At 41.8% G+C, this 22,836-nt stretch overlaps 2 protein-coding genes and 1 long non-coding RNA gene across 12 annotated transcripts; 1 reads left to right on the top strand and 2 right to left on the bottom strand.

Moving 5' to 3' along the window:
• Window positions 1-100: 100 nt before the first annotated feature.
• Window positions 101-7,488, top strand: LOC144193259 (uncharacterized). Of its 4 annotated transcripts, none has more exons than XR_013325700.1 (12): window positions 101-958; window positions 1,048-1,102; window positions 1,473-1,667; window positions 1,755-1,949; window positions 2,040-2,094; window positions 2,429-2,574; window positions 3,490-3,568; window positions 3,655-3,788; window positions 4,316-5,140; window positions 6,260-6,439; window positions 6,930-7,041; window positions 7,152-7,488. It is a non-coding gene; the product is annotated as an uncharacterized LOC144193259 (long non-coding RNA). The 4 variants fall into 4 exon arrangements; XR_013325699.1 differs by having other exon boundaries at window positions 105-958; window positions 1,755-2,094; window positions 4,316-4,431; window positions 5,037-5,140; XR_013325698.1 differs by having other exon boundaries at window positions 1,755-2,094.
• sgk1 (serum/glucocorticoid regulated kinase 1) lies at window positions 5,926-19,081 on the bottom strand. Of its 6 annotated transcripts, XM_077712036.1 has the most exons (14): window positions 19,015-19,081; window positions 18,845-18,924; window positions 16,955-17,104; window positions 16,746-16,889; window positions 16,123-16,186; window positions 13,985-14,060; window positions 13,734-13,809; window positions 8,019-8,207; window positions 7,814-7,945; window positions 7,509-7,745; window positions 7,336-7,431; window positions 7,107-7,262; window positions 6,922-7,011; window positions 5,926-6,412 (listed from the first exon to the last, which is right to left on the bottom strand). In XM_077712036.1, exons 3-14 carry the CDS (start codon window positions 17,090-17,092, stop codon window positions 6,254-6,256), a joined length of 1,557 nt encoding a protein of 518 aa, XP_077568162.1. In that variant the 5' UTR covers window positions 17,093-17,104; window positions 18,845-18,924; window positions 19,015-19,081; the 3' UTR covers window positions 5,926-6,253. The 6 variants fall into 6 exon arrangements, with proteins under 6 accessions (XP_077568162.1, XP_077568160.1, XP_077568163.1 ...); XM_077712034.1 differs by lacking the exons at window positions 18,845-18,924; window positions 19,015-19,081 and adding an exon at window positions 17,403-17,594; XM_077712037.1 differs by lacking the exons at window positions 16,123-16,186; window positions 16,746-16,889; window positions 16,955-17,104; window positions 18,845-18,924; window positions 19,015-19,081 and adding an exon at window positions 15,514-15,746.
• On the bottom strand, window positions 19,054-22,791 carry aldh8a1 (aldehyde dehydrogenase 8 family, member A1). 2 transcript variants are annotated; one of them, XM_077712042.1, is made up of 8 exons: window positions 22,540-22,791; window positions 21,870-22,017; window positions 21,608-21,763; window positions 21,275-21,424; window positions 20,952-21,208; window positions 20,412-20,573; window positions 19,893-20,348; window positions 19,054-19,196 (listed from the first exon to the last, which is right to left on the bottom strand). In XM_077712042.1, exons 1-7 carry the CDS (start codon window positions 22,672-22,674, stop codon window positions 19,896-19,898), a joined length of 1,461 nt encoding a protein of 486 aa, XP_077568168.1. In that variant the 5' UTR covers window positions 22,675-22,791; the 3' UTR covers window positions 19,054-19,196; window positions 19,893-19,895. The 2 variants fall into 2 exon arrangements, with proteins under 2 accessions (XP_077568168.1, XP_077568169.1); XM_077712043.1 differs by lacking the exon at window positions 19,054-19,196 and having other exon boundaries at window positions 19,760-20,348.
• Between the last annotated feature and the right edge of the window lie 45 nt (window positions 22,792-22,836).

The following is a 22,836-nucleotide window of genomic DNA, read 5'->3' as shown; positions in this document are numbered from 1 at the left end:
AAATGACTGCTTGTGTACTCTCTTGCGTCATTGCTGTGCGACAGAATTAGAAGTTCACTATGTTAACGTCATTTAAAAACTAATTCGTTAGTTTTTAAAAGTTGCCGAAAGAAAAATAATTAACAGTGCCCTCTTACGGAACATTGAGTGCACTGCATTTTCACCCAAATGTCTTTTACGACACTATACTAATTTACGATAGGGTCAAGCAGGTAACGTGGTTTTGTTGGTTAACTTTTTTCGCCTGGCATTCCTCGTGTTTTTTCGTCCTTCGTCATTATTTTTCATTCGATAGGTCCTTGATATGAGCGTCATCCGCATTCAGATGGATTATAAATATGACGATGATGTTGTAATAGCCAGATTTAGTGTAGAATGGACATCGTTGACAATGCTAACCGTTAGGTTGGGGTTAGGCGTTAGGCTTTGGTTAAGGTTAGGGTTTGATGTCTTTCAGGCTTGAAGCAGCTGTTTCAGGAATGAAAAAAATATGCAAAACAATCTGTGTTTTGACTGATTGCTTTATAACAGGCATAGGGGTGTGTGTGTGTCTGAGCTTCTGGGTTGCATCCCCAGTCAGTCCCGCCCCTTTCCCTGAGTACAAACAACAAATACTACTGTCTTCTCTTGGCGGCTGGTTGCCCAGTCAATAAGTCATCAGTGGTGGAAGAAAAGACCATGTATAGCCCTATACATGGTCATTTTATAATTTTATTTAAGGAAAGAGAGCCTGAGTCTTTTTAAATGGCACAATCAGTCTGTCTTAGATCAGCAGTCACTGGGGTTCGAACCCTACTAGTCCACACGGTAGTCAGGTGAACAAACCTCTGCACCATGCAGCCAGCCACACTCTACTTGGTGATTGTTGGAAAGTCTTGACTACACACAGTTGTTTTTATTTGAAGAAAAAATGATTCCCAATTGGGATTTGAACCACAACTCCCCGTATGGCAGTCAGGTGAGTGAACCACTACACCACAAAGTCACCACACCTAATCTAGTGATTATTGCAAAGTATTGACTTAACATGTTTATTTTTTATTTTAGGGAAAAATGACTCCTGACTGGGATTTGAACCCCCAACTGCGCGCACGGCAGTCAGGTAATCAAACCACTACACCAATTGGCCACACTTCACTTTGTCATTATTGAAAGGTCATGACTACAAATATATGGAAACAATTTAGGGAAAATGTTTCCTTACCAGGATTTGAACCATCAACTTCCCACATAAAAGTCAGGTGTGTGAACCACTGGACCACGAATTAGCCACACTTGACACTTTGTCACTATTGGAAGGTCTTGACCACAAATATATAGAAACAATTAAGGGAAAATTGTTCCCAACTGGGATTTGAACCACAACTCCCCATATGGTAGTCAGGCAAGCGAACCACTAGACCACAAAGTCACCACACTTACCCTAGTGAATATTTGAAAGTCTTAACTAAACATGTTTTTTTTTAATTAAGGGAAAAATGACAGCAACCAGGATTTGAACCCCCAACTGCTCGGACGGCAGTCATGTAAGCGCACCACTGGACCACCAATTGGACACACTTTACTGTGTCATCATTGAAAGGTCATGACTACAAATATATAGAAACAATTTAGAGAAAATGTTTCTCAACTGGGATTTGAACCACAACCTCCCGCATAACGGTCAGGTGAGTGAACCACTACACCACAAAGTCACCACACTTACCCTAGTGAATATTTGAAAGTCTTAACTAAACATGTTTTTTTTAATTAAGGGAAAAATGACAGCAACCAGGATTTGAACCCCCAACTGCTCGCACGGCAGTCATGTAAGCGAACCACTGGACCACCAATTGGATACACTGCACTGTGTCATCATTGCAAGGTCATGACTACAAATATATAGAAACAATTTAGGGAAAATTTTTCTCAACTGGGATTTGAACCACAACCTCCCGCGCGACAGTCAGGTGAGTGAACCACTACACCACAAAGTCACCACACTTAACCTAGTGAATATTTGAAAGTATTTACTAAACATGTTTTTTGTTTTATTTGAGGGAAAAATGATTCCCAACTGGGAATTGAACCCCCAACTGCCCACACAGCAGTCAGGTGAGTGCACCACTACACCACCATTTGGGCACACTTAACACAGCCATTTGTGTAAAGCCTTGACAGTCGTCTCTATTTACAAGAAAAATGTCTGAGTCTTCTTTGGATAGAAAATGGTTTATCCACTTTAATATTGCACAAGCTGGAAAAAGCGGTGTGGGTTGCCAGAGCCTAACACAGCCAAAGTAAAAAAAATAAAAAAAAGAGTCGAGGACGTTCCCGGAATTGACGTCACATTGTAGAGCCGGAAGTGAAACGGACCGGAAAAGACCACGGAAGCAAACCGCATGTTGTTGACCTGTTTCCTTTGTTTTGTTTGTAAACGTCTTTTCAGGTTTTTAATCGCATGATCTAAACTGCTTCATTTGGGTCAACTCCAACCAAGACACGTTTGTTAAAGGACACGAACAAAAGTTCACCAAGAAGTTGTTGTTTTGAAGTTGGCTGATTTTTGTGCACTCGACGCACGGCGGCGAAAAGGTAAGAAATGCTCCCGTTTTCTACATTGCAAGTTTCTCTAAAGATATAGTTCCACGTGCAGTCATCATACACCTCCAAATCGAATTGCGTTTAGTGTTTTTAATCGTTTCCAAGATCGCGCCAGGACAGGAAAGAAGACGGCTCAATGATGACTATTCCAATTCGAAATTCCTTTAGAGACCATTTGTCATAAAACCAAAATCCCAATTGTGGAAAGACACTCACTCCAGTAATATTGGTGATATCTGACCACTTGATGTATTTATTTATTTCTGGTAATGACCATGTATAGTAAGGCTTTCTTTCACAAAAAAACGACATAGTATAGTAAGGCTTTTTTTTTAAAATAACAACGACCATGTATATATATAGTAAAACGACATAGTATATCTATAGTAAAACGACATAATATATCTATAGTAAAACGACATAGTATATATATATATATATATAGTAAAACGACATAGTATATCTATAGTAAAACGACATAGTATATATATATATATATATATATATAGTAAAACGACATAGTATATCTATAGTAAAACGACATAGTATATATATATATATAGTAAAACGACATAGTATATATATAGTAAAACGACATAGTATATCTATAGTAAAACGACATAGTATATATATATATATAGTAAAACGACATAGTATATATATATATATATATATATATATATATATATATATATATATATATATATATATATATATATATATATATATATATATATATATATATATATATATATATATAGTAAAACGACATAGTATATATATAGGGAAACGACATAGTATATATATAGTAAAACTTTTTTTTTTTTTGCTTCAAAAACGACATAGTATAGTAAGGCTTTTTTCCCCACGAGTCTGTGATTTAATAGAATTCTCCTTCTGACACAGCAGATCAACCTGGGCCCGTTGACCAAGCCAAGCGGCCAGTAGTCAAGACCTTCAAATGATGACCAAGGAAAGTGCAGAGGTTTGTTCACCTGACTCCCGTCTGGGAGACCTGTATCCCGCTTGTGATAGATACATTTTCACTTAGTTCTTTCTGTGTATTTGCAGGCAAGACCTTCAAGGGATGACCAAGGAAGGTGGAGCCACTTGGTGGCGCCACCTTCAAATGATGACCAAGGAAGGTGGAGCCACCTAGTGGCGCCAAGCTCTGCTGTCGTTTGACTGATCACTACACCATGTAGGTGAGTAGATGAAAAAAACTTTTTAATTTATATAAAACACTTAGTCATACTTTTCAGTAAAAGGTTATATTCCGAACTGCCTTCCCAGGAAATGGGGTGAAACACTTAGTCGTTTTTTGACAAAATGTTTCATCCACCACTGAAGACTTATACACTTAAACACTTGGGCATTATACAGGGTTAGGAGTGAAACACTTAGTCATTCTTTTTCAGTAAAACAATTTATTCCGAACTGCGTTCCCAGGAAATGGGGTGAAACAGTTAGTCATTTTTTGACAAAATGTTTTATCCACCACTGAAGACTTATACACTTAAACACTTTGGCATTATACAGGGTTAGGAGTGAAACACTTAGTCATTTTTTTCAGTAAAACAATTTATTCCGAACTGCCAAAGTTGGCTGATCACTACACTGTGAGGTTCAGTAAATGGAACAAGAAAAAAAAATTTTTTATTTATATAAAACACTTAGTCATACTTTTCAGTAAAAGGTTATATTTCACTTAGTTCTTTCTGTGTATTTGCAGGCAAGATCTTCAAATGATGACCAAGGAAGGTGGAGCCACTTGGTGGCGCCACCTTTAAATGATGACCAAGGAAGGTGGAGCCACCTGGTGGTTGGACTGATCACTGCACCATGTAGGTGAGTAGACGAAAATTTTTTTTTGAATTTATATAAAACACTTAGTCATACATTTCAGCAAAAGGTTATATTCCGAACTGCCTTCGGCAGTTCGGAAGACACTTGAAGGGACCTGTATGTGCGAAAGGCGTTCTCGGGTCGGCCTTCGGCCGACCCTCGACCGCTTGCTTGGTCAGTGAACCGCCGACACCGGGAAGCGAACTCACGTTCTCTCGGTGCAAAGGCGAGTGTGCAACCCACAACACCAACTCGTGCCCCACTTATACAAGGGTGTTGAAACGTTACATCCAAGGAAATGGGGGTGAAACACTTAGTCATTTTTTGGACAAAATGTTTCATCCATCCACCACTCAATACTTATACATTTAAACACTTAGGCATTATACAGGGTTAGGAGTGAAACACTCAGTCATTTTTTGGACAAAATGTTTCATCCACCATGCAATACTTATACACTTAAACACTTAGGCATTATACAGGGTTAGGAGTGAAACACTCAGTCATTTTTTGGACAAAATGTTTTATCCACCACTCAATACTTATACATTTAAACACTTAGGCATTATACAGGGTTAGGAGTGAAACACTTAAGTCATTTTTTTCAGTATGATGACCAAGGAAGGTGGAGCCACTTGGTGGCGCCACCTTCAAATGATGACCAGGGAAGTTGGAGCCACCTGGTGGTTGGACTGATCACTGCACCATGTAGGTGAGTAGACGAAAAATTTTTTTTGAATTTATATAAAACACTTAGTCATACATTTCAGCAAAAGGTTATATTCCGAACTGCCTTCGGCAGTTCGGAAGACACTTGATGGACCTGTATGTGCGAAAGGCGTTCTCGGGTCGGCCTTCGGCCGACCCTCGACCGCTTGCTTGGTCAGTGAACCGCCGACACCGGGAAGCGAACTCACGTTCTCTCGGTGCAAAGGCGAGTGTGCAACCCACAACACCAACTCGTGCCCCACTTATACAAGGGTGTTGAAACGTTACATCCAAGGAAATGGGGGTGAAACACTTAGTCATTTTTTGACAAAATGTTTCATCCACCACTGAATACTTATACACTTAAACACTTAAACATTAATACTTATACTTTTACCTGAACGTTTTATCCAAGGAAATGGGGTGAAACACTTAGTCATTTTTTTTGAAAAAAATATTACATCCACCACTGAATACTTACACACTTAAACACTTAGGCATTTTAACTTATTGTTTTATCCAAGGAAATGGGGTTAAACACTTAGTCATTTTTTTTAACAAAATATTAGATCCACCACTGAATACTTACACACTTAGGCATATTTCATCCACCACTGAATACTTACACACTTAAACACTTAGGCATTAGAACTTATTCTTTTAACTGAATAATATTGGGAAAATCTTTGCCTGCACTGGGATTTGAACCAACAACCACAGATGTGGGAGACTGATGACTTATCCACTGGGCCACCATCCTCTAAAAAATAAGGAGTAGCAGAAACATAGTCATAGTACACATGGTTGTTTTATTGCTGGATCACCATTAGTCACAAACACCTTCCAATTTTACAATGTACATTTTAACACTTATGAACATAACACACATCTTTACGTCACATTATTTTTAGTCTTGTCTTCTATATACAAAGCAAGTTAAATAGAAGCCAGATGGCTCCGCGCTAAGACTTAGCAGATAGTCTCTCCGTCTCTCTTATTGAGTGACGTGTGCAAAATGAGCGGCCACTTTCAAATAAAAAAAAGGCACCTCTGTAACATTCACATTCTCTCTTGCTATCATACAAATAGAAATTATTAACATCACCTTATTTTTCTCTTATAGGTAGGAGTCGGCCGACGGGGCATAGGAGAAGCCCGCAAAGGCCTCCTGGACGCCGGACGTGGCCAGGACGCTATCGGACGAGCGGCCGATGGAGTTGGGCACCGGTTCTTCGGTGAACTCGGGGTCAAAGTGCCGCAGGTCGTTGGGGCCCGTCTACCGAGAGACAATTGACAGAGAGAGGTGAGTTACGCCATTCTCCACACAAATTTAGCACTTGAAAAGCAGCCTAACTGTATTGTGCAGGTGGTCACTTGTGTTTGAGCTGGATGGGGGCATCCATCCATGTACCTCTCACAAGGTGAGTGGGCACTCTACCACCATCCATTTGAGCTAGGAACCCACCCGACCACAGACTGGCTCACTACATGTCTCTTTGACTTGAAAAGGGAGAACTTGTGTCAATAGACAGTGTCAAAAACCTAGTGTGGAACTTATGCTTTTGACACTGTTTTGTCTACCGACACAAGTTTGCTCTTTTCGGGTCAAACGGACATGTAGCGAGCCACTCCGTGGTCGGGTGGGTTCCTAGCTCAGATGGATGGTGGTAGAGTGCCCACTCACCATGTGAGAGCTGCTTGGGATGGATTCCCTCATCCAATCAGTTGTCACTTTACAACTCAAACAGAAGAACAAAAGGCACAACACTAAATTCTTTCTCTCACCACGTTAGGATTGAAGGGCGGCGTGATCTTCTTGGCGTTGAGCTCGTCCCAGTTGATGGGTGAGAAGAAGACGTGCTTTTGGATTTCCACCTGGGGGCGGGGGGAGACACGACCGGCCGGGTAAGTGGCCGCAAAAGCAAGGCCGCGGCGACGGTCCAAGGGGGGGGGGGGGGGGCGCCACTCACAAAGTCGTCCACGCGGCCCAGCCGTTGACTGCGTTCTTTCTGCAGGAGGCCTTCCAGCAGGTGACGGGCGGCGTTGGAGATGTTGGGCTTGAGCTGCAGCGGCTTGTTCAGGATGTTGTCGTACATCTCCGCCGTGTTGCGGCTGTAAAATGGCGGCTGAAAAGGAACGGGGACTTTAGAGGCGCAGCCACGGAGAGGAAGATGGCGGACACGGCAGACCTTCACTCACCAGGCCATAAAGCATCTCGTAGAGGACGGCGCCCAGGCACCACCAGTCCACCGTGCGGTCGTACGGCTGCTTGTGGAGAACCTCCGGCGCCAAGTACTGAAGAAGAAAAGTTGTCAGCAACCTTGTACTCTTAATAAAAAGCCAGCAACTCAACTTCTGCGTCACGTCTTTACCTCGGGCGTGCCGCAGAAGGTGGACGTGGTCCCGTCGGGCTCGATGTTCTCCTTGCACAGGCCAAAGTCGGTGAGGACCACGTGACCCTGCGAGTCCAGGAGGATGTTCTCGGGCTTGAGGTCGCGGTAAACGATGTTGAGCGAGTGCAGGTAGCCCAGCGCGCTGGCGATCTCGGCGGCGTAGAAGCGTGCCCGCGGCTCCAGGAAGCAGCGCTCGCGCTGGAGGTGGTAGAAGAGCTGCAACGGAAAATAGCAAAGGTTAGCCCGGAGGCGTGGGAGTTGGCGTCTGGCGTCCGTCGCCTTACCTCGCCGCCGTTGATGTAGTCCAGCACAAAGTAGAGCTTGTCCGTGGTTTGGAAGGAGTAGCGCAGGCCCACCAGAAAGGGGTGCTTGACGTTCTTCAGGAGCACGTTACGCTCGCACATGATGTGTTTCTCCTGGAAAAGACGGACGCTATTATGTCGGGTCAAAGGGCGCCACGGTGCTCCCGCGTTAAAGCCAGCCACCCACCTCCTTTTTCTTGAGGATGGCCTTCTTCTGCAACACCTTGACGGCGTAAAACTGCTCGTCCGAGCGGTGGCGAGCCAGCAGGACTTTGCCAAAGCTGCCTTTGCCGATCACCTTGAGGAAGTGGAAGTCGTTGGGCTTGGCCGACGGATTGGACGACGGGCCCAAGTTGATCTGCTGCGTCGGGCTGGCCTGAAAGAAACAATTACATTCAATCACAAGAGTCATGGTTATTTTTTGTAAAGAAAAAAGCCATACTATACTATGTCGTCCTTTCAGGAAAAAAGCCTTACTATACTATGTCGTCCTTTCAGGAAAAAAAGCCTTACTATACTATGTCGTCCTTTCAGGAAAAAAAGCCTTACTATACTATGTCGTTTTTTTTGCCATAAAAAGCCTTACTATACTATGTCGTTTTTTTTTGCAATAAAAAGCCTTACTATACTATGTCGTTTTTTTAGGCCATAAAAAGCCTTACTATACTATGTCATTTTTGGCCATAAAAAGCCTTACTATACTATGTCATTTTTTGAAGTAAAAAGCCTTACTATACTATGTCGTTTTTGGCCATAAAAAGGCTTACTATACTATGTCATTTTTTTGGCCATAAAAAGCCTTACTATACTATGTCGTTTTTTTTGCCATAAAAAGCCTTACTATACTATGTCGTTTTTTTAGGCCATAAAAAGCCTTACTATACTATGTCATTTTTGGCCATAAAAAGCCTTACTATACTATGTCATTTTTTGAAGTAAAAAGCCTTACTATACTATGTCATTTTTTTGGCCATAAAAAGCCTTACTATACTATGTCGTTTTTTTTGCCATAAAAAGCCTTACTATACTATGTCGTTTTTTAACGAAAAAAAGCCTTACTATACTATGTCGTTTTTTAATGAAAAAAAGCCTTACTATACTATGTCGTTTTTTTTGCCACAAAAAGCCTTACTATTCTATGTCGTTTTTTTTGCCATAAAAAGCCTTACTATACTATGTCGTTTTTTAGGGAAAAAAAGCCTTACTATACTATGTCGTTTTTTTGCAATAAAAAGCCTTACTATACTATGTCGTTTTTTCGATAAAAAGCCTTACTATACTATGTCGTTTTTTTTGCCACAAAAAGCCTTACTATTCTATGTCGTTTTTTTGCCATAAAAAGCCTTACTATACTATGTCGTTTTTTTGCGATAAAAAGCCTTACTATACTATGTCGTTTTTGGCCATAAAAAGCCTTACTATACTATGTCGTTTTTTTGCGGTAAAAAGCCTTACTATACTATGTCGTTTTTTAGGGAAAAAAAGCCTTACTATACTATGTCGTTTTTTTGCAATAAAAAGCCTTACTATACTATGTCGTTTTTTCGATAAAAAGCCTTACTATACTATGTCGTTTTTTTGCCACAAAAAGCCTTACTATACTATGTCGTTTTTTTGCCATAAAAAGCCTTACTATACTATGTCGTTTTTTTGCGATAAAAAGCCTTACTATACTATGTCGTTTTTTAACGAAAAAAAAGCCTTACTATACTATGTCGTTTTTTAGGGAAAAAAAGCCTTACTATACTATGTCGTTTTTTTGCAATAAAAAGCCTTACTATACTATGTCGTTTTTTCGATAAAAAGCCTTACTATACTATGTCGTTTTTTTGCCACAAAAAGCCTTACTATACTATGTCGTTTTTTCGAAGAAAAAAGCCTTACTATACTATGTCGTTTTTGGCCATAAAAAGCCTTACTATACTATGTCGTTTTTGGCCATAAAAAGCCTTACTATACTATGTCGTTTTTTTGCGGTAAAAAGCCTTACTATACTATGTCGTTTTTTAACGAAAAAAAGCCTTACTATACTATGTCGTTTTTTAACGAAAAAAAGCCTTACTATACTATGTCGTTTTTTAACGAAAAAAAGCCTTACTATACTATGTCGTTTTTTTGCGATAAAAAGCCTTACTATACTATGTCGTTTTTTGCAATAAAAAGCCTTACTATACTATGTCCTTTTTTTGCGATAAAAACCCTTACTATACTATGTCGTTTTTTAGCGATAAAAAGCCTTACTATACTAGGTCGTTTTTTTTGCCATAAAAAGCCTTACTGTACTATGTCGTTTTTTGCGATAAAAAGCCTTACTATACTATGTCGTTTTTTTTTTTGCCATAAAAAGCCTTACTATACTATGTCGTTTTTTTGCCATAAAAAGCCTTACTATAGTATGTCGTTTTTGGTGATAAAAAGCCTTACTACACTATGTCGTTTTTTAACGAAAAAAAGCCTTACTATACTATGCCGTTTTTTAATGAAAAAAAGCCTTACTATACTATGTCATTTTTTTGCGATAAAAAGCCTTACTATACTATGTCGTTTTTTAGGGAAAAAAAGCCTTACTATACTATGTCGTTTTTTTGCAATAAAAAGCCTTACTATACTATGTCGTTTTTTAACGAAAAAAAGCCTTACTATACTATGTCGTTTTTTAACGAAAAAAAGCCTTACTATACTATGTCGTTTTTTTGCGATAAAAAGCCTTACTATACTATGTCGTTTTTTTGCGATAAAAAGCCTTACTATACTATGTCGTTTTTTTTGCGATAAAAAGCCTTACTATACTATGTCGTTTTTTTGCGATAAAAAGCCTTACTATACTATGTCGTTTTTTAGGGAAAAAAAGCCTTACTATACTATGTCGTTTTTTTGCAATAAAAAGCCTTACTATACTATGTCGTTTTTTTGCGATAAAAAGCCTTACTATACTATGTCGTTTTTTTGCGATAAAAAGCCTTACTATACTATGTCGTTTTTGGCCATAAAAAGCCTTACTATACTATGTCGTTTTTTTGCGATAAAAAGCCTTACTATACTATGTCGTTTTTTTGCGATAAAAAGCCTTACTATACTATGTCGTTTTTGGCCATAAAAAGCCTTACTATACTATGTCGTTTTTTTGCGATAAAAAGCCTTACTATACTATGTCGTTTTTTTGCGATAAAAAGCCTTACTATACTATGTCGTTTTTGGCCATAAAAAGCCTTACTATACTATGTCGTTTTTTTGCGATAAAAAGCCTTACTATACTATGTCGTTTTTTAGGGAAAAAAAGCCTTACTATACTATGTCGTTTTTTTGCAATAAAAAGCCTTACTATACTATGTCGTTTTTTTCCGATAAAAAGCCTTACTATACTATGTCGTTTTTTTTGCGATAAAAAGCCTTACTATACTATGTCGTTTTTTTGCGATAAAAAAGCCTTACTATACTATGTCGTTTTTGGCCATAAAAAGCCTTACTATACTATGTCGTGTTTTTGCGATAAAAAGCCTTACTATACTATGTCGTTTTTTTCCGATAAAAAGCCTTACTATACTATGTCGTTTTTTTTGCGATAAAAAGCCTTACTATACTATGTCGTTTTTTTGCGATAAAAAAGCCTTACTATACTATGTCGTTTTTGGCCATAAAAAGCCTTACTATACTATGTCGTGTTTTTGCGATAAAAAGCCTTACTATACTATGTCGTTTTTTTGCGATAAAAAGCCTTACTATACTATGTCGTTTTTGGCCATAAAAAGCCTTACTATACTATGTCGTTTTTTTGCGGTAAAAAGCCTTACTATGCTATGTAGTTTTTTAACGACAAAAAGCCTTACTATACTATGTCGTTTTTGGCCATAAAAAGCCTTACTATACTATGTCGTTTTTTTGCGATAAAAAGCCTTACTATACTATGTCGTTTTTTTTGCCACAAAAAGCCTTACTATTCTATGTCGTTTTTTTGCCATAAAAAGCCTTACTATACTATGTCGTTTTTTTTGCGATAAAAAGCCTTACTATACTATGTCGTTTTTTTGCGATAAAAAGCCTTACTATACTATGTCGTTTTTTTGCGGTAAAAAGCCTTACTATACTATGTCGTTTTTTAGGGAAAAAAAGCCTTACTATACTATGTCGTTTTTTTGCAATAAAAAGCCTTACTATACTATGTCGTTTTTTCGATAAAAAGCCTTACTATACTATGTCGTTTTTTTGCCACAAAAAGCCTTACTATACTATGTCGTTTTTTTGCCATAAAAAGCCTTACTATACTATGTCGTTTTTTTGCGATAAAAAGCCTTACTATACTATGTCGTTTTTTAACGAAAAAAAAAGCCTTACTATACTATGTCGTTTTTTAGGGAAAAAAAGCCTTACTATACTATGTCGTTTTTTTGCAATAAAAAGCCTTACTATACTATGTCGTTTTTTCGATAAAAAGCCTTACTATACTATGTCGTTTTTTTGCCACAAAAAGCCTTACTATACTATGTCGTTTTTTCGAAGAAAAAAGCCTTACTATACTATGTCGTTTTTTTCCGATAAAAAGCCTTACTATACTATGTCGTTTTTGGCCATAAAAAGCCTTACTATACTATGTCGTGTTTTTGAAGAAAAAGCCTTACTATACTATGTCGTTTTTTAACGAAAAAAAGCCTTACTATACTATGTCGTTTTTTAACGAAAAAAAGCCTTACTATACTATGTCGTTTTTTAACGAAAAAAAGCCTTACTATACTATGTCGTTTTTTTGCGATAAAAAGCCTTACTATACTATGTCGTTTTTGGCCATAAAAAGCCTTACTATACTATGTCGTTTTTTTTGCGATAAAAAGCCTTACTATACTATGTCGTTTTTGGCCATAAAAAGCCTTACTATACTATGTCGTTTTTTTGCGGTAAAAAGCCTTACTATACTATGTCGTTTTTTAGGGAAAAAAAGCCTTACTATACTATGTCGTTTTTTTGCAATAAAAAGCCTTACTATACTATGTCGTTTTTTCGATAAAAAGCCTTACTATACTATGTCGTTTTTTTGCCACAAAAAGCCTTACTATACTATGTCGTTTTTTTGCCACAAAAAGCCTTACTATACTATGTCGTTTTTTTGCCATAAAAAGCCTTACTATACTATGTCGTTTTTTTGCGATAAAAAGCCTTACTATACTATGTCGTTTTTTAACGAAAAAAAAAGCCTTACTATACTATGTCGTTTTTTAGGGAAAAAAAGCCTTACTATACTATGTCGTTTTTTTGCAATAAAAAGCCTTACTATACTATGTCGTTTTTTCGATAAAAAGCCTTACTATACTATGTCGTTTTTTTGCCACAAAAAGCCTTACTATACTATGTCGTTTTTTCGAAGAAAAAAGCCTTACTATACTATGTCGTTTTTTTCCGATAAAAAGCCTTACTATACTATGTCGTTTTTGGCCATAAAAAGCCTTACTATACTATGTCGTGTTTTTGAAGAAAAAGCCTTACTATACTATGTCGTTTTTTAACGAAAAAAAGCCTTACTATACTATGTCGTTTTTTAACGAAAAAAAGCCTTACTATACTATGTCGTTTTTTAACGAAAAAAAGCCTTACTATACTATGTTGTTTTTTTGCGATAAAAAGCCTTACTATACTATGTCGTTTTTTGCAATAAAAAGCCTTACTATACTATGTCCTTTTTTTGCGATAAAAACCCTTACTATACTATGTCGTTTTTTAGCGATAAAAAGCCTTACTATACTAGGTCGTTTTTTTTGCCATAAAAAGCCTTACTGTACTATGTCGTTTTTTGCGATAAAAAGCCTTACTATACTATGTCGTTTTGTAAGCAAAAAAAGGTTTACTATAGTTGCACTTGTATTTGCCACAGAAGTATTGTTATTTTTACATAAGACTAGTCTGACTGACTCACGGGAGGAGAAGGCGTGCTGCTCATCAATTCAGCATCCGGTGCAGGACTCAAGTTCAGAATGGACTGCACTTCCGGACTACAAAGACAACAAAACATTCAAGATACTTAATCCTCTGACATCAAGGACCAATACTGTGTTGTTTTATCTGAATTTGAAAAAGCACATGCAGATGTCTATGGGGGCTTTCATTTTTTTTTCGATCAGATAAGAGTTATGAATAGCAAGGACACACAAAAAAAAGTATACTCACTGTTTGCAAGCGTACGCGTTGGTGGCCAGCCTCTGAATAAAATCGTTCAAACCCATCTTCCTCTGCTTCATGAAAGCTGCAAGAAAAGAAAAAAACAAAAACACTCAGGTCAATCCACTTTTGGACAATATATTCCAAGAGCAAGGATCCAGTTGCGTACCACTAACTAAGGCCACGAGCCCTTTAGACTTGGAATAAGTCATCTCCGGCTCCCCTGGACTTCTTTTAATGGTCATGTTAGCCACAAAGTAAGTAAGTATGTCATGGCCTTCAAAGTGGATTCCTTGCTTTTAAGACCAAAGCGCAGGGGGAGGGAGTTCAACTTCCGGGTAGGCGGGACTAAACAATCGGATTGGACTAAGCGCGCCGGGAAGAGGACCAATCGAAAGGGGCGACACGCCTTCGCTCTCTATCGCGTGCTTGGTGTCGAATAACAGTAACAAAATGTTCGTTTGACGGGCCGTCAATAAGCGATACTTAAACGGGACGACTCTAAAAGAGGGAAAAAACAGATGTGTCCGTAAATAACAAAGGACATCATAAAGCGTACGATAACAGAAAACATAAAGCCTAGATGTGTTCAATTAAAAAAGAAAACTAGCGCAAAACTGGGTAATCTGTGTGTATCGGTATTCGATAAAACTCTAGAATAAGTTGCATTTGAAATTTAATACACTTTGATTATTTCCCATTTACGCATTAACTTTTTAAAGGGGACGTTTACGGCCTATTGTTACTTCACGAGGTAGAATTTCACAACAGGTAGCACAAAAAAACCAAACGTTCCATTCCTTTCATTCACTGGGTGCGGCGTGCATAGGTAAAGTGCACATTTCCTACATTTCAGTCTATTGTTGGTACAATCTAAGCCCATAATCAAGTAAATCATGAAACATGACCCGTCAGTTACGGCTCTATAACAACAACACAGTGACACATGCAGAGAAGAAAATATAAGGGGGAAAGTCTGAATAGAAGATCGGAGGGAAGGGGGGGGGGGGTGCACTGATGCAAAAAAAGTGGATGGTAGTGGAAAAGTACAGAGTGAGGGGATAACTGGGGACATCAACATACACTAGTTCAACGAAAGGAAAAAAAACCCTCTACGTACAGTGCCCAGTGTCATTATTATGCAAGCTAGATAAACTTTATCCTGACCGATATCATCAGGAAGGCCACGTTTACTTTGTCCTACATCAAGTATAACAAGCGCTTCAAATAACTGCGATAGAGACGCCCGACGTACAATTAAATGTCCTACCGAAGATAAATGAAAATAGACATGATTTAAGAAGTATTTACCAAAAAGTTGATCTGACCTGTGCAATCTGATTAGTTTGCCAATACGTACAGCCTATTCGTGTGGGAATGGAGCGTTTGCGTGTAATCCGTAAAGTAGGTTACTGCCCTCTTACGTAACACCCCCCTACAAAAGTCTATTATACATCCTTTACAAGTGGACAATAATCTTTTTTTCTAGTTCTTTTAGTTTGTTTGTAAAGAGACGATCGTGTTAAAGTCGTACTCACTCGTTAAAACGGCGGTGCTGTCTTTCATAAGGAGGATGCAAGATCCGCGACGGAGAGTTAAGGTGGGCTCCGAGAGGTGAGCACACTGGGACGCATTCCTAAACCAGGAGGAGACTTTCATCGGAGTCCCTTTCTATTTTTTTTTCTTCCTTTTCCTTTTTCTTTTTTTCTTTCCTTCCCCTCTTTCTCTTTTGCTACTTTCTTGCGAGCCTCGAAGGCGGCCAAGTCCCGCCTTCCTTTTGCTGCGTTCAAGGAGCTCAACGGAAACGTTGGAATTTGGAGAGGCGGCCACGGCAAAGGGCCCCACGTAGTTCTTTGGAGGAAAATGAATTAAAGCAGCTTTATGCTGACTTAAAAGCGTATATTGTTATAATCGCAATAATTTTACATTATATTATTATAATGTTTACAGTAGAAATAATAGTGTGTGGGGAACACCAGTGTAAAAATGAAAACAAATGTACGCTAAATGCAACTCTGGCCCATTCACAATGATTGGGCTTCTTTGCGCCTCCCGATTGGTCGCCGCGACCAGCACCGGCCGGCGTCATTGTGCGGGGCAACAATGAGCTCGGTCAGCGCCGTCACAACAACCCGCTTTATTCTTACCGCTGTCGCCCAGGCAACGGTGGTCGTCTACTTCTGAATCATTGTGGTAGAAAATGTCCAAAGCCTGTGGGGAGGGAGGGAGGGACTTAGTTAGTATGACTCTTTTCAGATTCTAGATTCAAATCAATCTGATTGCATTTTAAATCATTTTTTCATCCCATTTATTATATTATTGCAAAATTCTCCTACCACTTGACACAATAGCCCCACCCTCTTTTCACCTGAATTGGGCTAGTGAGCATAAATATGAAAGATTTTGAAGGTCCAATTTTTGGAATTATGATACCAATCACAAGTTGTTTTTCTTCTGTTTGAGAAGTAGGCTGACGTTTTTGGGGCGTCGGTGATCACGGAAAGACGAGCTGAGACACGCCGGCTTTCTGTCAACTTGTTGTTGACAATTCCTGGCCTCCTATTGGCACGTGCCTGCCTGCGTGCAAACGTTTGCTGACGTTTGACGGACAGCCCTTTTCTCCGAATATCTTCACCCGCCGAGAAATTCAATTGTGTACTAATAATAAACCAAATGTTTTTCTTTTCCAATTAACAACGGCAGATTCGGAGGGAGGGGATGAGGAACTTTAAAATAAATTTAAAAAAAACAATCTATTAACTCTACTTGCCTGTGCACGTTGTCGGGGCCGCCACGCGTCATGGCCGCCGTAGGCCCAACACGAAGGGGGCGCGCCCGGCAAAAGGCGGGACCCCCGGATGTCTTTTTCCTCGGCTCGGTGCTCTGGTTGCGACGCCATGGTCCGCTTCCTCACCTGCAAGAAAAAAAAAGTTAAGTTTGGGTATCAGAATTGAAAAGTACATGGACGACGAATATGACCTTGGCACTTTTGCCCCGCTCGCATCCCACCGACGACTCCGAGGAGGCGGGGTCCCCGTGGCGATGGCGGCGCGCCTCGTCGGATAGCGGGCTCCTGAGGCGGGCCGCTTTCTCCGTATTGACTTTCGGGTTTTTCATCCATCGGCGCACCTGCAAAAAAATAGATGGATATGAGTAATGCATCAAATTCATGTAACAGGAAAAATGCCAATTCCAAAAATATTGAAACATATTCCCATTTCGTGGCTGTGTACGACGACCATGGATCAATCAAATATCATTCTATTTTAATTTTCGGTTTTGATGTTTTTTTTCCATGCAAGGAATTTCCTTTTTTTTATCCTATATTTTTGAAGTGTCCCATCTTGTTGACAAACTAATGAACGACGTTATGGCGTGCGGCGTGGCGTTAAGCGACGACGGGACGGCTGACGTCATTCCAATTCACCTTCTTCTTGACAAACTGAAAGGCCGAGCACTTTTTGAAGGAGAACGTGGCCTTTTCGCATCCTCCTCCTCCTCCAGCTCTCGGTGACATAGCGGCCGACGTGCCATCCTCCGTCGATCCCAGGGTGACGGACGGTCGGAGGCGGCGGGAGCCCCCAAAGAGCCGTGCAAGACGGGAGGGATGCTTTTGGCGCCGGCGGGCGGATGAGAGGGAGATGAGGAGGAGGAAGAGGAGGAGGCGATGGCTAAGCGAGAGAGAGAGAGAATGACGTCATCTATTGGTAGCTGATAGTCGGCTGCGGTTTGGATGGGACCCAGGTTATTTCAATTGACTACAATGTACAAGAGATAGATATTATTTCATCAGGGGACATTGACAGAGGATTCATATTTCGGTTCACATTTGAAGACTTACTAAATGAATGGAAATGGCATTAAGACATAAAAAATAACCGAATGAATGAAAAAAACATTTTAGGCAAATGACGCAAGAGCGCTTTTGAATCCTCACGTTAAGGCGCCGCTTGCATAACGGCATTTTGGAGCATTTTACGTAGGTGGCCAATCAATGTTGTCGCATTTCACATCGCTGGCGTGATTCTAATCTTAAACATTTTTAAGAAGGAGCTTTCTGGTTGGACAGGTTCTTTGTCAAATCTCCAAATCTTGCATCATGTCGTTAAAACACTGCATTGTTATCGCTTCAAAAAATTTGTATCGTTGTTTTTTTTGAAGTGGCTGCATCTGTTTTGACGAAGTGGGGAAATTCAATGTTCAATGTTTACATTGAAGTGACAACAAATGTGTGCTGAAACGAGCTTTCAACACAATGTTTGCCTTTAAATGAGCATTCATTCACTGCCAAACTTCCACTTCCATTGGATTGGACATCTAGTGCAGCCAGTTGATTATTATCTTTTTAAATGCAATTTACGGAGGGACGTCTACTCGCACTGATCCTACGCCGCCGCTAAAAGGGGCGACGGCGATGCCTCCCATTGTTGGCTGGCGGTGGCCCGTGGTGGCGCCAGGAAACGCCAGCCCTCCCTCCCTCCCCCCAAAGGGGAAGCGGACAATAAAGGAGGCGGGCAGACGACAAGACAATGCGCATCCAAAAGACGCGTCTGGAAATAGCTAGTGTGAGCCACCAAGTGTCATCCAATAGGAAAAGACGGCGCCAAGGCCCCTCCCATCCAGCCACGTTTGTTTTATTGGACTATTGTTTTGACGCGTACCCAAAGAATAGCCGCGCAGGAAACGCGGTGCCTCGTCGTCTGCCGGACGCTCGCCAAAACCGGACGGACGGACGGACGGACGGACGGAGGGTCCATGTTCACTTTTCAATGCCGCTGACGGCAATAGATGTCCAATCCAATGAGATTAAGCTGATATTTGATTCATCAAGAATCTTTACTTAGAATATTTACTTTTTCAATTAGTTACCTGGGAAGGCCGGCGTTGAAGGATCACGTTTCGGGGCCATTGACATGACTACAAGTCCAATCCATCTGGAGTGGGAGGGCCTGAAAGAATAAGAGGCCATTTGATCAATCTCATGTTTTCACAAATGTCATCCTGCGATGGGGCCCTGGAAAGCTTTGGCTAATATTTACCCATCGATTGGTTTGTCTGACGCCATTTGGGACATTCTGGGGGTCAACGTAACCGCCTCGTGCGTCGTCGCCGCTGTTTACATTAGAGGGGGGCGGGACTTGGCGGGGTGTGCGTCTGGATCCGGCCAATGGCGAAGGGGCTCCGCTGACATCAATGGAAGGGGAAATGCGTAGCTTCCAGTCTGTGACGACAAATGATTAATCATTAATATGGGAGAAAAAAGCAGAACAATTTGAGACTTCAAATTTTTGGGATAAATTTAGCAAATCTACTTATGCCTCAATGAGACATTATCTTTTTTAATATGGCAAACGACTTGTTTGTACGGTGGTGGCACCAGGAGCCAATCGGTGGCCAGTCAGGTCACTTGAGGTCATTAGGCAAGTTTGCTTGCCCGAGTTAATGTGGGCAGCACAGGAGCAAAAATCTCCAGTGTCGGACTTGGGCCCGCGACGTGGGAAAAGGGGACAAAGTCCGCTAGGGGAATATTTCGCATGTTCTAATCTGTAAATGCCAACACGCCAGATGACGCAGGCCCATTGGAAGCTAGCAAAGGTACTCACTCGGCTCCAGTTTTATTCTTCTTTTATAAGAATCTGAGAGCCTTCTAAACTTGCCAAACCAGAGTTACTTTGAAATGGCAACTTCCCACACTGAAACTAAGGGAACGCATTTCGCTCTTTATAAATGAATTTAACTTGGTGTTCCCTGTAAGAAAAAAAGGTGAGTCTTAACAGGTTTTTGTGGACACTATTTTGCATTTATTTTGGGGCTTCTGACCACTAGATTGCGGTAACCTAATCAATTCAATTTATGTTTTTTAAAAGGCCATATCGGACTATTGACCGTCTCGCTAGCATATTGTAGACGAAGTGACCTTTCAATACTTGACGGTGACGGTCTTGACGTCGGTGAAGAAGCGGTAGGAATCCTTGTCGCCTTCCCTGCCCACGCCGGAGCTCTTGACGCCGCCAAAGGGCATGCGCAGATCCCGCACCATCCAGCAGTTGGCCCAGACCAGGCCGGCCCGCAGGCGGGCGGCCACGCGGTGCGCCCGGGCCAGGTCGCGGGTCCACACCACGGCGGCCAGCCCGTAGCGCACGCCGTCGGCCTCGGCCAGGGCCCCCTCCTCGTCCCGGAAGGGCGCCACGCAGGCCACCGGGCCGAAGATCTCCTCCTGCGTCAGGCGGGATGTCCGGGAGACGCCCGAGACGACGGTGGCGCCCATGAAGTAGCCGCCGGCGTTGCGCGGAGGGAGGTGCAGCGGGTCCACGCCCTCGCCGCAGTGTACCGTGGCGCCCTCGGCTCGGGCCAGGGCCACGAAAGAGCGCACCTGGGGAAAACAGGCCGCGTCAAAGTACTCATTTTAAAAAGAAGAATTGGAAGGAGAGTATACCTTGTCCAAATGCTCTTTGCTGACGAGCGCGCCGTTGCTGCTGGCGGGGTCAGAGGGCGCGCCCGTCTTCCACTTCCTGGCGGCGGCCACAAACTTCTCCAAGAAAGTCGGGTAAATACTTTCCTCCACGTAAATGCGGCTGGTGCACAAGCAGATTTCTCCCTGGTCAAGACATTTTCAATTCATTCATTAATCCAATTGGCTATTTCTTAGCTAACGATCTTTAGCGCCACCCGGCGGCTAATCTTGTCCGTCACACCCCTTTAAAAAATATATATTATGTATAAATATACACATACAAATACTTCTATATATAATTCATGTAACAGGCTCACTTATTTATTTACTTATGACCTATTTATTTATGCCTACAATTTCTTTTGTCTGTGTTCTCACTTTGTTGCTAATGGGAGAGTGAATTTCCCGAGTACAGTATGAATAAAGTTAATCTAATCGAATGACCCATTGATTTCCAAAAGATCCTTAACGCCCTCCAGCGGACAGTTTTGCCCACAACACCCCAATTTCCAACTCACTCACCTGATTGGAGAAGCTGGAACGAACGGTGGTCTGGACGCAGAGGTCCAAGTCGGCGTCGGCGAAAACAATGGCCGGGTTCTTGCCGCCCAGCTCCAGCGACAGTTTTTTGCAATAGGGGGCGCCGCGCTCGGTGATGAGCCGGGCGGTGGCCGTGGAGCCCGTGAAGGAGACCAGGGGCACGTCGGGGTGGCCCACCAGGGCGTCTCCGGCGCGGGGCCCCGTCCCGAACACCACGTTGACCACGCCGGGAGGAACCCCTGGAACGGTTGACATTTTAGCTTAGCGGCGTCCACGGCATCCCCGTCCGGGGAGGCGTTTCCTACCGGCTTCCCGCATCAGCTTGCACATCATCCAGGTGGTGACCGAGGTCATCTCGCTGGGTTTGGCCACCACCGTGTTGCCCGCCGCGATGGCGGGGGCGATCTTCCACGTCAGCAGGTACAGGGGAAGATTCCAAGGGCTGATGAGCCCAGCTACCACAACAACAACAAAATGATTTGCTTAGTCACGGCCATGTCTGGGTCTACATTAACCATTACTGCACAATCACTTTTAGGTAAGAAGAAATTACAGCGTTAACTTGACTATTAAAGTCAAAGTGGAGTGAAAATCTGGAGTCAGCACTAGCATAGCTATTGATAGGCGGCCAGACTTACCGACTCCCACGGGGCATCGCACCGTGTAGTTGAGGCAGCCCAAGTGGTCCATCTGGCTGCCTTCGTTGGTGTGGTGTAATATCGAAGATGCAAAGAAGCGCAAGTTGTAGATCGAGCGCGGAATGTCCACCGTCCGGGCGAACGTCAAGGTTTTGCCTGCAGGTTTTGGACAAAAAAATTCCGTCAAAACAATGAAATCATGGATTGGACTTTGGTCCAATCACATCCGCAAGAGGTCTACCACATGGCTCTGTCATCTCACCTTGGTCTTTGGACTCGGCCCGCGCAAACTCCTCCAAGCGGGCCTCCATCAAGTCGGCCAACTTGTTAAGGACCTGGGCCCTCTGTTCCGGGCTGCGTGCCGCCCACCCCGGGAAAGCCTCCTTGGCCGCGTGCACCGCCGCCTCCACCTGATGGAAAAGGAGATCAAAATCATATTTTTTTTAAATGAAAATCTCTGTCTAAGTTGTCTACCAGTGTATATTTCTACATGGGTACCTTTCAGAATTTTTATTGTGGGCCAAATATAGTATAATACATTAATAATGGGTGACTTTTTTGAAATGTCTGCTTTGTCGCCCTCCTGTGGCTTAACAGGCCATAGCTCTATACCCTGAATCATAGGCTTTATACATTGATCCTCCCAGTTGGACTCGGTACCAGTCATTTGTGTGTAAAAAACAAGTAAATAAAACTGTGACATTATTACAATATTTTCCCATATTTCACTGCACTACATCCACTGTTAACGTGAAGCCCTGGTGAGCTTTTAATGATTGACTGGCCTGTTGGTTGGACTCAGATCAAAGGTTTCTACCATTTTTGGACACCACTTTTAAATTCAAAGACCCCAAAAATGTATGATGAAAATGGAATATGTGAATAAGAGCATTGTGTGTAGTATTTTCTACTGAGTGTCTGAATCTTATTACCTCAGGTGGGCCGCTGTCCGGCACTTTGCAGTACACCTCCCCCGTAGACGGGTCGTACGAGTCCAGGTGATCGGCGCAGGGGACGAATTGGCCTCCGATGTAGTTTTCCAGGATGACAAAAGTGTGTGGCTCCATGCTGCTGATCGGGAAGTCCAAATGTGAGTTAACTTGGTAAAGAAGCCACAGAGGAACGATACAGTGTGACCCGCTGGACAACGTGTGCTCTCACACACACGACAGGAAAAGACAAAAAAAAAAAAACGGCCACAGGAAGTCTCTTTGTTTACCTACGCCCCC

The sequence above is a fragment of the Stigmatopora nigra genome, chromosome 2, assembly GCF_051989575.1.
Source record: "Stigmatopora nigra isolate UIUO_SnigA chromosome 2, RoL_Snig_1.1, whole genome shotgun sequence".
Taxonomy (NCBI): domain Eukaryota; kingdom Metazoa; phylum Chordata; class Actinopteri; order Syngnathiformes; family Syngnathidae; genus Stigmatopora; species Stigmatopora nigra.
The sequence above is the reverse complement of the archived record's forward strand: the minus strand, read 5'-3'. Positions and strand labels throughout refer to the sequence as shown.

What these genes read in the sequence shown, in the direction of transcription:
- aldh8a1 (XM_077712042.1), bottom strand. Translation starts at nt 22,674, where the DNA reads ATGGAGCCACACACTTTTGTCATCCTGGAAAACTACATCGGAGGCCAA. An exon ending in CGGACAGCGGCCCACCTGAG is followed by an intron (nt 22,018 to 22,539) that starts GTAATAAGATTC and finishes CTTTTCCATCAG; the next exon opens with GTGGAGGCGGCGGTGCACGC. An exon ending in GCGATGCCCCGTGGGAGTCG is followed by an intron (nt 21,425 to 21,607) that starts GTAAGTCTGGCC and finishes TTGTTGTGGTAG; the next exon opens with CTGGGCTCATCAGCCCTTGG.
- sgk1 (XM_077712034.1), bottom strand. Translation starts at nt 17,492, where the DNA reads ATGTCACCGAGAGCTGGAGGAGGAGGAGGATGCGAAAAGGCCACGTTC. An exon ending in AGCGGGGCAAAAGTGCCAAG is followed by an intron (nt 16,890 to 16,954) that starts GTCATATTCGTC and finishes TTTTTCTTGCAG; the next exon opens with GTGAGGAAGCGGACCATGGC. An exon ending in GCAGCACGCCTTCTCCTCCC is followed by an intron (nt 8,208 to 13,733) that starts GTGAGTCAGTCA and finishes TGTTTCTTTCAG; the next exon opens with GCCAGCCCGACGCAGCAGAT.